This window comes from Macaca fascicularis, chromosome 18, assembly GCF_037993035.2.
Source record: "Macaca fascicularis isolate 582-1 chromosome 18, T2T-MFA8v1.1".
Lineage (NCBI taxonomy): Eukaryota > Metazoa > Chordata > Mammalia > Primates > Cercopithecidae > Macaca > Macaca fascicularis.
The window spans coordinates 3,927,501-3,940,389 of NC_088392.1; the positions used below are offsets into that span (position 1 = coordinate 3,927,501).

The 12,889-nt window shown below is 43.3% G+C and overlaps 1 protein-coding gene across 9 annotated transcripts in view; it reads right to left on the bottom strand.

Annotated features, from left to right (window-relative positions):
* Positions 1–12,889, bottom strand: part of ZNF236 (zinc finger protein 236) — a 151,760-nt gene that overhangs the window by 99,405 nt on the left and 39,466 nt on the right. For all 9 annotated transcript variants that reach the window (XR_012427043.1, XM_045378098.3, XM_074022201.1 and 6 more), the window contains 3 exons: positions 7,839–8,017; positions 4,238–4,362; positions 572–744 (listed from right to left, as the gene is read on the bottom strand). Coding sequence is in view for 6 of the 9 variants with exons in the window: in XM_045378094.3 (XP_045234029.2) it covers positions 572–744; positions 4,238–4,362; positions 7,839–8,017 (477 nt within the window). In the remaining 3 variants the exon portion in view is untranslated. The remainder of the gene's footprint in view (positions 1–571; positions 745–4,237; positions 4,363–7,838; positions 8,018–12,889) is intronic.

Consider the following 12,889-nt stretch of genomic DNA (forward strand, 5'->3'; position numbering starts at 1 on the left):
GACCTGCTTTACAGAAATACTTGCAGAGGATCTACACAACAGTATGCTCTGCAGACAACAGAAAATTACCATGGGAAATCACCATTTTCGTCGAAAGCGTGGACAAGCAGCATGGAAGGAAATGAACAGAGCAGGTCTCTGTCCAAGAGGGAATTGACATGTACCATATGAGCTCTGTAGTATTAGCAGTTAGAAAAACACTTTTTTCCCAATTTTATTTCTTACCTTTTAATTTCTTACACTTGCCTGTGTTTCAAGTTTGCTAAAGGGATGAAATACATTATTGAGAACGATGGACTATAACTAACAAAGGTATTAGAATTATTTTCAAATATTTATTCACCAAAGCCATGCTGTCAGCAAGAAGACAAAAAGAGAGTAGTTTATATTTCTTCCACATGTAATAAACCAAAAAAATTCCCACGTATGTATTTTCTAAAACAGGGTCTGCTCGGCACAAAATCAATCTGCATTTTTAAAAATGGAAAATAATTTCTCAGGTCCGTTTTTAACCCAAAAGATACCTACTGTCCCCTGAGAAATACTGCTTATGCCCCCAACCCATGTTTACCTCTGAGTGGACTCGCTGCACATGCGACTGAAGATTCCCTTTCTGAGAGAAGGCGGCAGGACAGAAGGCACAGGCGTGGGGCTTTTCACCTGTGTGCTTGATCATGTGGGTCTGCAGTGCCCCCTTCTGGTTAAAAGCTTTTCCACATTCACTACATTTAAACGGCCTTTCGCCTAGAGAGGGAGAAAAATGATCAAAATATAATTTCATATTGTATGGGCATCTTACGGATTAAAAAGAACAACATTGAAGTTACCCAAACCTATCCCTCTGGCCAGAATGTCTCCTCAGAACTCTACATGCATATATACAAGTGTCTACTTTAAATCTCAAAATTAACACGTCAAAACCGCACTTGTCCATCTCCCAAACTGTTCCACCTGCGGGCTTCATCAGGCAATGCCGTCTTTCCAGGGGATCAGCAAAAAACCTTGGAGTCATCCTTATCTTTGGTTTCTCTCACGTTTCACACTCAATAATAACTTCAAAATACAGCCAGAGCAGCCCTGCTTCCTGTCTAAACCACCACCCCAGGCTAAGGCACTCTCCCATCACTCAAAGCTTCTGAAACCACCTCCAACTTGACTCCCTGCTTCCACCCTGGCCCCCTCCTAGGCTGCTCTCAAAACAACAGACACAATGACCCTCTTGAAGTCCGAGCAAGTCACTTGTCTGCTGAAAATCCTCAAAGGCTTCCAAATCCCCCCCAGAGTAAAATCAAAGTTCTTCTAATACTCAGCAGAGGAGGTGCCAGTGCTGTGGTTCCCCCACCGGCTGTTGTCAGCTCCCCTGCCCCTGCTCTCTCACTCCCTCTACCCACTCCTGCCACCGCCCTCAGACACACCAGGCAGGTTTCCACTTCTGGGCCTCTGAAATCCACCACCTGGGTGGTTCTCCCCCAAGTATCCCCAAGACTTGCTCTCTCAGAATCTTCAGGCCTTTACTCAAATTCCCCTTTGCACTGAGCACTTTCCAGTCCATTCTATTTAACATTAAAATCTCCCCTGTCTTCCCTGGGAACCCCTGGCCCCGTTCTCGGCTTGATTTTTCTGCAGACTTCTCGGCATTTGACCTTTTACATTTTACTCAATGTTCATCTCCCCTCCCTAGAATGCATGCTCCAAGAAGGCAAGCGCTTGTGCACTGCAGCTCTTCAGCACCTAGAACAGGGCCTCGTGCACACCAGCACACAGTACAGATCTGATGAATGAAGGAACGAGCGAAAAGACAAAATCGAGTTAGGTACGAGCCTAACTGCAAGGCTACTTAAATTTCTAGTCTTACTAAATTTTCACTCCCTAAGAAACCAAAAGCAGCTGAGTTCATAGTAACATCAGATCTCTGCTTCTCTGAACAGCTTTAGGGTTAAATAAGTGAATGAGATATAACAAGCTTGGGGACAGTACACAAATGGGAAACAACCCTGCTTTAACTCAGAGGGGCAAGGGTGTGAAAGAGGAGGACAGGCAGTCAGGAGGCACGGTGAGAGTGTGGCCCGGTCACGGCACTGCCCGTATGGGGACAGGACAAGAGGACAGGCAGGCAGGCAGGAGGCACAGTGAGAGTGCGGCCCAGTCACAGCACTGCCCGCATGGGGACAGGAGAGGAGGACAGGCAGGCAGGCAGGAGGCACAGTGAGAGTGTGCCCTGGTCATGGCACTGCCTGCATGGGGACAGGAGAGGAGGGCAGGTGGGCAGGAGGCACAGCGAGAGTGTGGTCCGGTCACAGCACTGCCTGTGAGGAGACACCCTTCCTGTTCTAGATGACGATGCTGCAATGTACTCAGCCTCCTTTGGACAGGAGTTCTGCTGGGTCACACACAGTCCAGGCATGGCCAGTAGGATTCTGGTCACCCCCCCCCCCACATCATCACACACCCTGCGAGGCACAGCCATTGGAAGACCAAGCCCAGAACACAGAACTGCCTGAACGGCAAGCGGCCACTCCCTGCTACCTACACCCGGGCCCGCCAGCCTCCTGTTTAAACCACACCGGCCTATGTGACTCCTGGGGCTGGGACCTGCTGCTCTCTCCAGGCAGCTCACAAGCCAACTGGAGCAACAGTGACATATGCTTCAAGTTCAGTGCAGAAGAGTACACATCACAGAATCCCAGAATAACACAAAGTATGTGATTCTACACGCCTGTGTCTCTCTAGGAGTGAGAGTATGCTTATGATGTATGGATATTTATGTATGTGTAGAAAATATCTAACGGGGTAGATATCAAACTGTTAAAGGTAAATGACATCTGAGAAGTGAACACGAGAAGGATTTGCTTTACTTTTTACTCTATCTCTACTTTGGGTAAAGTTTATAACATTTTTAAACTATTTTTTCATTGATTAAAACTTCAAAGACTACACACTAAAGCTGAATACTCTACAGACAAAATGTATTAGCACATTTACAAAAGCACTGTTTTCTTTCTCTTACTCTAGAAAATAAAAACTGATGCTCTAAAAATATCAACTTTATGCTGACATATAAACAAATGCTGAAATCATCTGAATGACTCTACAATACTCTACACAGAAATATTCACTAAAACTCTGAAAAAAAAAAGCAATGTCACATAATTAGAACTGATTGACAAACAATAGCAGCCAAGCAAAATAGCTGTGAGATTTTTTACTTTGTCACTATAAAAGAAAACCAAATCAAGAAATACAGAAGAAAACAAAATGACAAAGCACAGATCATTTTAATTGCAAATCTCAAATACTAAAAATATTTGTACAATTTTCCTTTTTCCTTCCCTGGAGATCATGTGTGGTACTAATACAATATTATAAACGGGCTGCTCTTTACAAGATGGCAAAGAGCATTCAGCTATGAATGCTGTACTCACTTTCAAACATTCAAGCAAAACTAATGAACAAGATAAGGCATGGAGAAAGAAAGTTTTATTATTCAATGTTTCAGAGCTTAGTGAAGGCAAAATTACAAAAGAATATGAAAATCCACTGCTTTCTTGTTTTTTATTTTATTTGGTTTTAATTTTATTATTTTTAAGAGTCAGGGCCTTCTCGCTGTGTCGCCCAGGCTGGAGTGCAATGGCACGATCATAGCTCACTGCAGCCTCAAACTCTCAGGCTCAAGCAATCCTCCCGCCTCAGGGCTACAGTTGGGTGCTACCACGCCTGGCTAAGTTTTTTATTTTTTGTAAAGACAGGATCTCACTATGTTGCCTGTGCTAGTCTTGAACTCCTGGCCTGAAGAGATCCCCTCACCTCAGCTTCCCAAAGTGCTGGGATTACAGATGTGAGTCACCACATCCGGTCTTTCTTTGTTAATTTAGCTCCAATTAGCACAGTGTAATATCTGACACACAGTAAAAATAAATGAGGGAATAAATAAATACCATACCAATAATAACAACAGTAATATCAACCCCAAATTATTAACAGCCTACCATGTATCAAGCACTTTTCAATGAGCACTACGCACATTTTTTAATTTATAATTTAGGACAACTATATACAGATAAAAGAGCCACATTTTTCAAGTGAGGAAATAAAATAACACAAAGAGTAACTAATTTCAGGAAGATTACCCAGCAAACTATGGGAAAGCTGGGATCAGATTCCAAGTCGAGCTAGCACAAAGGCACCTGTTCTTCCCTTCAAGCCACAGTCAGTCACCCAGAAGCCCGTGCTTTCATACCTGTGTGTATCCTAATGTGTCGCGTTAACTGGCTTGGCTTTTGAAACGTCTTTCCACAGTGCGGACATGAATACGTGAATCCACTTCTGTCGATGTTCCGGTTATAAGACCTTGTACTTGATACCCTAGTGTAATAAAGGGGGGCAAAATACACGGTAAGACGTCTCCCTTGCACCTTGTAACATAAAGTCAAAATGAAAATCCTACCAGAAAATTTGGCTAACTAGTCATCAGAACCTGTTTTAATAAATCAATCACATATATGTGTGTGTCTGTGTGTATATGCGTTAGTTTTAAAAATCATAAAACTCATTTTTCTCTATTTTTGATGAAAAAATGTGGTTTTTCTGGTCAAAAACTGAAATTGGGGTGGGGGAGCAAAATGTCTCTTCTAGACAAAACTTTACCTGTGATGGTCAGAAACAAAGATGCTACGGGTATAATTTCTACACTGACACCTGACCCACACCATCTCCTCCAGTCTCTTGCTCTCATTACCATCTGCACACCAATGACGTCCAAACTCCTGCCTCCAGCAACTCTGCCTCCTCCTCTGGCTCCAGCCCTGGACAGCCAACTCTCGCTTGGCATTGCCTCATGGGTGGCGTCCAAAACAGAACCCTTCATTGATTCCCAACCTGCTCCTTTCCATGTCAAGACATGAAAGCTCCCTCTTGCTCAAGTTTAAGTCTCAAGAGTCCCGCTGGATTTTTCTAGTCCATCTCCCAAAGCTGCCGGTCTTACTCTGAAACACCCACAAATGTGGACACGACTCTCCACCCTCCGGCCACCATCACGGCCTCAGAACGGGTTCGGCTCTCCAGTGCACTGCTTCCACAGCCTCCAAAAAGGTCTCCTTGCTTTTGACTCCTGCCCACACACCAGGCCCAGTGCCATCCAAAAGTCTGGCCACGTCATTCCCTTTGTGCAAAACCCTCCAAGGGCTCCCATCCCACTCATAGGAAATGCACATCCCCAGCCCCGCCAGGCAGGCTCTCCTCACCCCAGCCACCTTCCTGCTTCTCACACCAGGGAGGCTCACTGCTTCCACCAACGCACTCCCTCAGCCTGAAAGGCACATCCCCTAAGGCTGCAGGGCTCCCTGCTCCTTACCCCAGTCTCCTTCCAAAAGCCCCACTCAGAAAGGCCCACGCAGTACAGCCGCCTCCCCAGTCTCCCTCAGCCACACTGCACACAGCCATCCCACTGTCCTTCTTTCTTGACACGCACCACTATCTGAAACTGTGGTACTGACTAACCCACTCACTTGGTCACTGCCTATCTCCCGACTAAAGGGCAGTTCTGTGAGGGCGAGGCTTCTTCTGTCTGGTTTGCCCCTCAGTCTGGAAAGACCTAGAAGCCAGAACTGTCTAAGTGCCACAAGCACCTAAACATTTTCAATCATCTTTCAAACCTCCAAGGAAACATCAAAAATGCCTGTGTCAAAGCCTCATCAGAATAAAAATCTGGAATGTATAGAGACCATGTATTATTATATTTGGGGATTTAAAAAATCACTGAAATTACCATCCAATTGGCTGGGGAAAAAAGAAAAAAAAGGGCCGGGCGCGGTGGCTCAAGCCTGTAATCCCAGCACTTTGGGAGGCCGAGACGGGCGGATCACGAGGTCAGGAGATCGAGACCATCCTGGCTAACAAAATGAAACCCCGTCTCCATTAAAAATACAAAAAAATTAGCCGGGCGTGGTGGCAGCGCCTGTAGTCCCAGCTACTCGGGAGGCTGAGGCAGGAGAATGGCGTAAACCCAGGAGGCGGAGCTTGCAGTGAGCCGAGATCGCGCCACTGCACTCCAGCCTGGGTGACAGAGCGAGACTCCGCCTCAAAAAAAAAGAAAAAAAAAAAAAAGAAAAAAAAATCACTGAAATCATAAAGTATTAGGTGCATATCACATTAGTCAACAAGAGGCAAAATGAAAAAGACAGACAGGAGACAGCTGATCATGTGGACGTCCAGTCCACATTTCTCAAACACAATGTCTAAGAGGATAAATAAACATCAGAGTCTTCAGGCATTTTATTTATTTATTTTTTTTGTTTGTTTGTTTGTTTTTGTTTGTTTTTTGAGACGGAGTCTCGCTCTGTCGCCCAGGCTGGAGTGCAGTGGCGCGATCTCGGCTCACTGCAAGCTCCGCCTCCTGGGTTTACGCCATTCTCCTGCCTCAGCCTCCTGAGTAGCTGGGACTACAGGCGCCCGCCACCGCGCCCGGCTAATTTTTTGTATTTTTAGTAGAGACGGGGTTTCACCGTGGTCTCGATCTCCTGACCTTGTGATCCGCCCGCCTCGGCCTCCCAAAGTGCTGGGATTACAGGCGTGAGCCACCGCGCCCGGCCCAGGCATTTTATAAACTGTGTTAATCAACTGCCACGGGACTTCTTCTCGTTAAAAAGTACAGATATTTCCTAAACATTGCAGCTTAGAAGGATGGCAAGCTAAATTGATAATATAGTAGTTAAAATGATAATCGATACTGCCTTTATTTTATTTTTAGAGACAGAGTCTCACTCTGTCACCCAGGCTGGAGTGCAGTGGCACGATCTCGGCTCACTGCAACCTCCACCGTCTGAGTACAAGCAATTCTCCTGCCTCAGCCTCCCGAGTAGCTGGGACTACAGGCATGTGCCACCATACCTGGCTAATTTTTGTATTTTTAGTAGGTACGGGGTTTCACCATGTTGGCCAGGCTGGTCTCAAACTCCTGACCTCAGGTGATCTGCCTGCCCTGGCCTCCCAAAGTGCTGGGATTACAAGCGTGAGCTACTGTGCCTGGCCTGATACTGCCTTTTAGAGTTTGTTGGAGAAAGCTAAATTAGTGTGAAAACTGATTATCACCATTAGCTAACTTGAGCAAAAGGGCCAGGAAGAATATTTTATTTCACTTTATTAAGAAACAGAAATATCAGTAAAAATATATATTATCAGGAATTAGGTAAAATATAAATTTTTTTAAAACATGTTAAGTTTGAATAAGAATAAATGTATAAATGCATTCAAATATAGTCAGTTGTTAAGATTATGAGCTCTAAAATCAGACTACTAGGGTTTAAATTTCAAACTCCTGACTTATAAGCCACAAAATCTCATGAAACTACTTGGTCCCTCTAATCTTGGTTTTCTCATCTGCAAAATGGGAACATAAAAGTACTCTGGCCTAACAGGGTTGTTTGTGATGATGAAATGAGGTTCTGTTCATATACACGCTAAGAACGGTGTCAGGCACATATGAGTTTTAACAGCTGGGTACTACAAACTAATTTATTAAAAGGAGTACTAATTAAACCCTTGTGAGTCTAGTTTACATATTTTGTTACCTACCCATAAACATGTATTGCCAGTACCCTGTTCTACAGCTTTCAACATTATAATACTAGGTAAACACTTCTACTCACATAGCCTGACGCTATTCATTAATGTGTAGGATGCACTGTGCATGTTATAAAAGACATTCTAACAACAAATTATCTGTGGGGTTCCACTTTGCTGGGTTCTTGCTGCAAGTATTTCTACTGGGTCATAGCAAAGTGCGCCAGCTTTTAACATATTAGATGGATTTTTGACCAAGCCCATGTAATGACTCATATTACCTAATTTTGTAATGAGTCTTCATGTGTTCCTTCAGCTCCGAAGAGGTCTCGAACTCTTTCTTGCAGGCCTTGCAGGCATGCTGCCGGGTTCCAGCCAGCTCCTGGCGGTGCTCCTCCATGTGCACGGCCAGCTGACTCTGCAGAGTAAACTCATCCCCACACTCAGAACAGATGAGATTCTGGAACAGAAAACCCATCGGTGAGCAGAGCAAACCTTTCAAAACCACTCCTTCTTCAAAGAACTGGTATGATCAACAGTAAACACACAAATTAAATGAAAACTACTTGGTCCCTCTAATCTTGGTTTTGATCTAATACTTTCCTCTGGAACAAAGCATCACTTTCACCTCTCAAAAATGTATTTGAATATACAAAAATCATTTCTTTATTGGAAGAAAAAGATGGAAACATTGGGAAAAGGGTGAGAGAGCGACACAATTTTTGAGCAAAATGAGTTCTGTTTTGAAGTGGTATTGGGTAATGGCACTGGGTCCGCCTATTCTGTGAGCACTTTAGAGAAGCAGGATGACCTCAGCACTACACGGGGTCAGGAAAGAATTCAAACTAAGATTATGGTTTAAGAGACGACCTTGAAACAAAATGACAGCTTTCAAGTTTTTAATAGACAGATCGCGTCATTGTCTCACTTGGTTTAGAGGCAGAGCAGAGCGCAGGCTGTGGCCTGGCTTACTGAGCTTGTGAATGAGGGACCCTCTGAACCGAGGCATGGGGTAACTGCAGAACACACACACACAGGAGTTCAAAGACTCTGAGCAAAAATACAAGAACGATAGCTCAGTAATCTTTAACATTTGAGTTCATATTTTGGACATATTTTAATAAATATATTAAAATTTATTTCACCTGTTTGGGTTTTTTTTTCTTTTAAAAATGTAGCTACTAGAAAATTTAAAATTACTCATCTTTCACTTAGATGATGCTGGTCTAGATGTTCTACAGCTGGGTCTAGATTCTCCTTAAGGCTGCCAATCACTAGCTAACCTGCCAGTTTGGGTGTGCTGCCCACCCTGAGCCTATGAAACAGGGATAACAATAACCCCTGCCCTCACAGGGCTGTTATAAGGTTAGATAAAACGACACATGTAAGACGCTGACTGTGCATGGCCTAGAGTGAGTACTCAATAATTACTTCATCAGTAGCCATTGCTGACTTAGTACAAATTTCAGCTCACTCATTTGGAGTTCCATCACACAATTACGGTATTTACTGAAATGATCCTCAAAATGAACCGTCCAAACATGAGAAAACATGACCTGTCAATGAGCATAAACTGTTATTTCCAAATAAAATACATTGATTTTTTCTATCAGACTTTTTCCTAATCTGCACATACTAGTCTTGTAAATAAATGTTTGTAAACCTCATTAAAATGAGGCTGTTAATTGATACTACCTCTAGTTATACTGCAGAAAAAGACAAAGAAAAGTGAAATATTTTGAGAAATCCAAAAATTATGTAAATAACTTTAAAGTAGTATTATTGTATAATAATTTAAGGAAATAATAAACGACTAGATTTTTGTGACTTGTTGATAAAAGAAAATTTGTCCTAGGAAACTCCCCACAAAAAAAACTATCATAATTTGACACAGCTCTTTAAAAAAAAAAAAAAAAAAAAAAATCTGCAGTCCCGAATGCATATGGCAAAAGAAAATGCACGGCTTTAATTACCAATGATTCTCCAACTGCGCCTCCTGTCTCAAAATCGCATCACAAAACCCCTTGCAGCCCGCTCCTCTCTGTACTGTTACTGCCCTGGTTCACATCCACCCTCTTTTCACTTACTCTTTTACCAGATGATCTGATTCATGTGTTTCAGGGATATCTACATGGATATTACTCAGGCATTTGTTGGATCTGTCTGAGTTACAACCCCAGTTTATGCACAACGTACTCAGATAGTGTAAGCAGGATCCAGCACCTCCCAGGCCAAAGCCAAGACCTGACAGCTTACAGATGGCTACATCACTGTCTTTCTGCTTTCTCTCCTGCAAGCCAAAAAGAGCCAGGATGCTCCTCCTTCCCCCTGCCCGCCCTGGCAACACTTAAGGAAGTCTTCCACAAGGAGAACAACACCCCATGTATAGTCACAGGCCACTAGGACAACAGGCCTTCCGCTCATTGTATTCTCCACACAGAGTTAACATCACGTCTCTCACCTAGAAGCAGAGGCTGTCCTGGGGTAATTCTCATGATGCTAAGTGGCCACAGGAAATCATCAAGAGAAATGCATGGCATTTTAATCTGTCTCCACCTTGCTGAAGATATGATCATCTCTAAAAGACCAGAGTGTGCAATGCTAGGTACTGACTGCCTCAAGGCTGCTTTCCTGTCCACCCCCAGCCCTAGGATGGCAGCATGTGTTCACCAGACTCTGCGTGTGTGGGATTTTCCCTTTCTCAGATCCCCACCACATCATCATCCTGTCCCCTGTCCTGGCCTTCTCAGAAGCCATGCTTCTTTTCCTAGTGCAGTGTGCCTCTGCTGACCTCAGGTACTGCTCAACACACAAAATAAATCCCAAACCCACCCCACAAAATGCTGCTCTTCTCTCAACCCTTATAGAACCTGATCCATCACTATTCATTTGTACGTGCTACTGAGATGATCAATAAATATGAACAATGTCTTCCGTGAGAAAGCTGTTTGTGTGAGTGTGTGTGGGCATACACGCGTTGTTTCTCCATTCTATAACACCCCTTAAAGGAAGTGATTTACTCAAAAAATAATGTGACCTTCAATAATTATGTGACTTTAAGAAAAATTCCTAAGTGATTTAAAAACTACAGTAATTTTTCTGGTTTACTCTTCCGGGTTTGAGATTTATTTGGACAGAGGAGTGACCACTATGAGTTTTAGACTATAAATCTCAATAGGGCAGTAACTAAAAATTAGTTTTCGGTGTTCTGAAAGTAAAAACTTAAAAATGGAACACCTTAAACTAAAAAGTTAATTATAGTTCCTAAGTACATATAAGAAGACATGTTTACAAGTTATTTTTTAAACCAATTTTAATGAGGCATACTTTACATATAACAAATGCACCCATTTTAACTCTAACTTTTTACTACTACAATCCAATGTTGATCATTTCAGAGTTTAACCCTTAGAAAGCAATTTTAGTCCTATTTCCAAGTTTTCAGGGGACCCTGCACTGGTACCCCCAATACTGTCTGCACCTAACAAACTGCTGGGTGCTTTGCCGACTTTCATGTCACCTCATCTTCAATCTCACTGAAGGAGCAACAGTCGCTCCCCCAGACCTCGATGCACCTGCACTTTCTACCAAACGGAGCAGCTTTCTTCAGAAGGCTCTCTGTCCTAAGTGGCGAATAGTTTAAAAAGCAGTAATTCCAACAGCTGTCACTAGTTGAATTCTCTACCTGCCAGGAACTGTGCTGGGCTATTTTATGTTCGGAGTAAGTTTCTTGGAGACAATGTATTGTCAGATCATATGAGAGGTTTGTTTTGTTTTGTTTTGTTTTGTTTCATGGAGTTTCGCTTCATTGCCCAGGCTGGAGTGCAATGGCGTGATCTCAGCTCACTGCAACCTCCACCTCCCAGGTTCAAGCAATTCTCCTGCCTCATCCTCCCGAGTAACTGGGGTTACATGCATCCGCCACAACGCCCAGCTGATTTTTGTATTTTTAGTAGAGATGGGGTTTCACCATGTTGGCCAGGCTGGTCTCGAACTCCTGACCTCAGGTGACCCACCCACCTTGGCCTCCCAAAGTGCTGGGATTACAGGTATGAGCCACCGTGCCTGGCCAGCAATGTCTTTTAATTCACGTACTTACATTTAAAATAATTATTGGTATCTGAAGTCTGTCATTATTTGTTGTTCGTTCATGTTTCTTTTCCTCTGCTTCTCATCTTCCCTTCCTGGATTACTTTTTGGAATTTCTTAGAATTCATTTTGATTTATTAGTAGTATTTTTTAGCACATTGCTTCGTACAGCATTCTTGGAGATGGTTCTAGGTAGGATTATACATACGGAACTTATCACAATCTACTGGCATCGACATTTTACCACCTTGAGAGAAGTACAGAAAACCTTTTTTCCATTCAGAGTCTTGCACCCTTTCCCCTTTTTAAATATCACTGTCCTGAGTATTTCCTCCATGTACACTGAGCACACCAGATGATAATTTCTGCTTTGACCATTAACTATGATTTAAGAATTCATAAGGAGAAGAACATTGTATTATACTCACCCCAATTTTGTATTCTTACTCATTCTTTTTGTATTAGGGTTTTCCAGAGAAACAGAACAAAGAGAACGCAGGTGCATGTTTGTGTGTGTACATATTTGTTGGCCAGGCGCGGTGGCTCACGCCTGTAATCCCAGCACTTTGGGAGGCCAAGGCAGGCGGATCACCTGAGGTCAGGAGTTCAAGACCAGCCTGGCCAACATGGCGAAACCCCATCTCTACTAAAAATATAAAAACTAGCTGGGTGTGGTGGTGGATGCCTGTAATCCCAGCTACTCGGGAGGTTGAGGCAGGAGAATTGCTTGAATCCAGGAGACGGAGGCTGCAGTGAGCCGACACAGTGCCACTGCACTCCAGCCTCCGCAACAGAGTGAGACGCTGTCTCAAAAAACAAACACACAAAAACTGTATTTACTGTAAGAAATTGGCTCTCATGATTATGGAGGCTGACAAGCCCTAAATCTGCAGTGTGGGATGGCAGATGGAGACCTAGGAGAGCTGATAATGTAAGTGACATCCAAAGGCCACCTGCGGGAGAATCCCTCTCACTTGGGGAAGTCAGTCTTTCATTCTATTCAGGTCTGACTGAAGGAGGCTCACTCACATCATGGAGGGCAATCTGCTTACTCAATGGTTTAAATGTTAATCTCATCCAAAAACACTCTCCACATTCACACAGAAAATTAACCACCACACCATTCTTCTTTCTTTTCTGAAGTTCCAAGCCTCCTTCTGGTGTCATTTTCTTTCTGTTTGGAGAACTTCTTTTAGTGATTCTTTAAGGGTAAGTCTGCTAGCAAGTTTGTTTTCCTTCATCT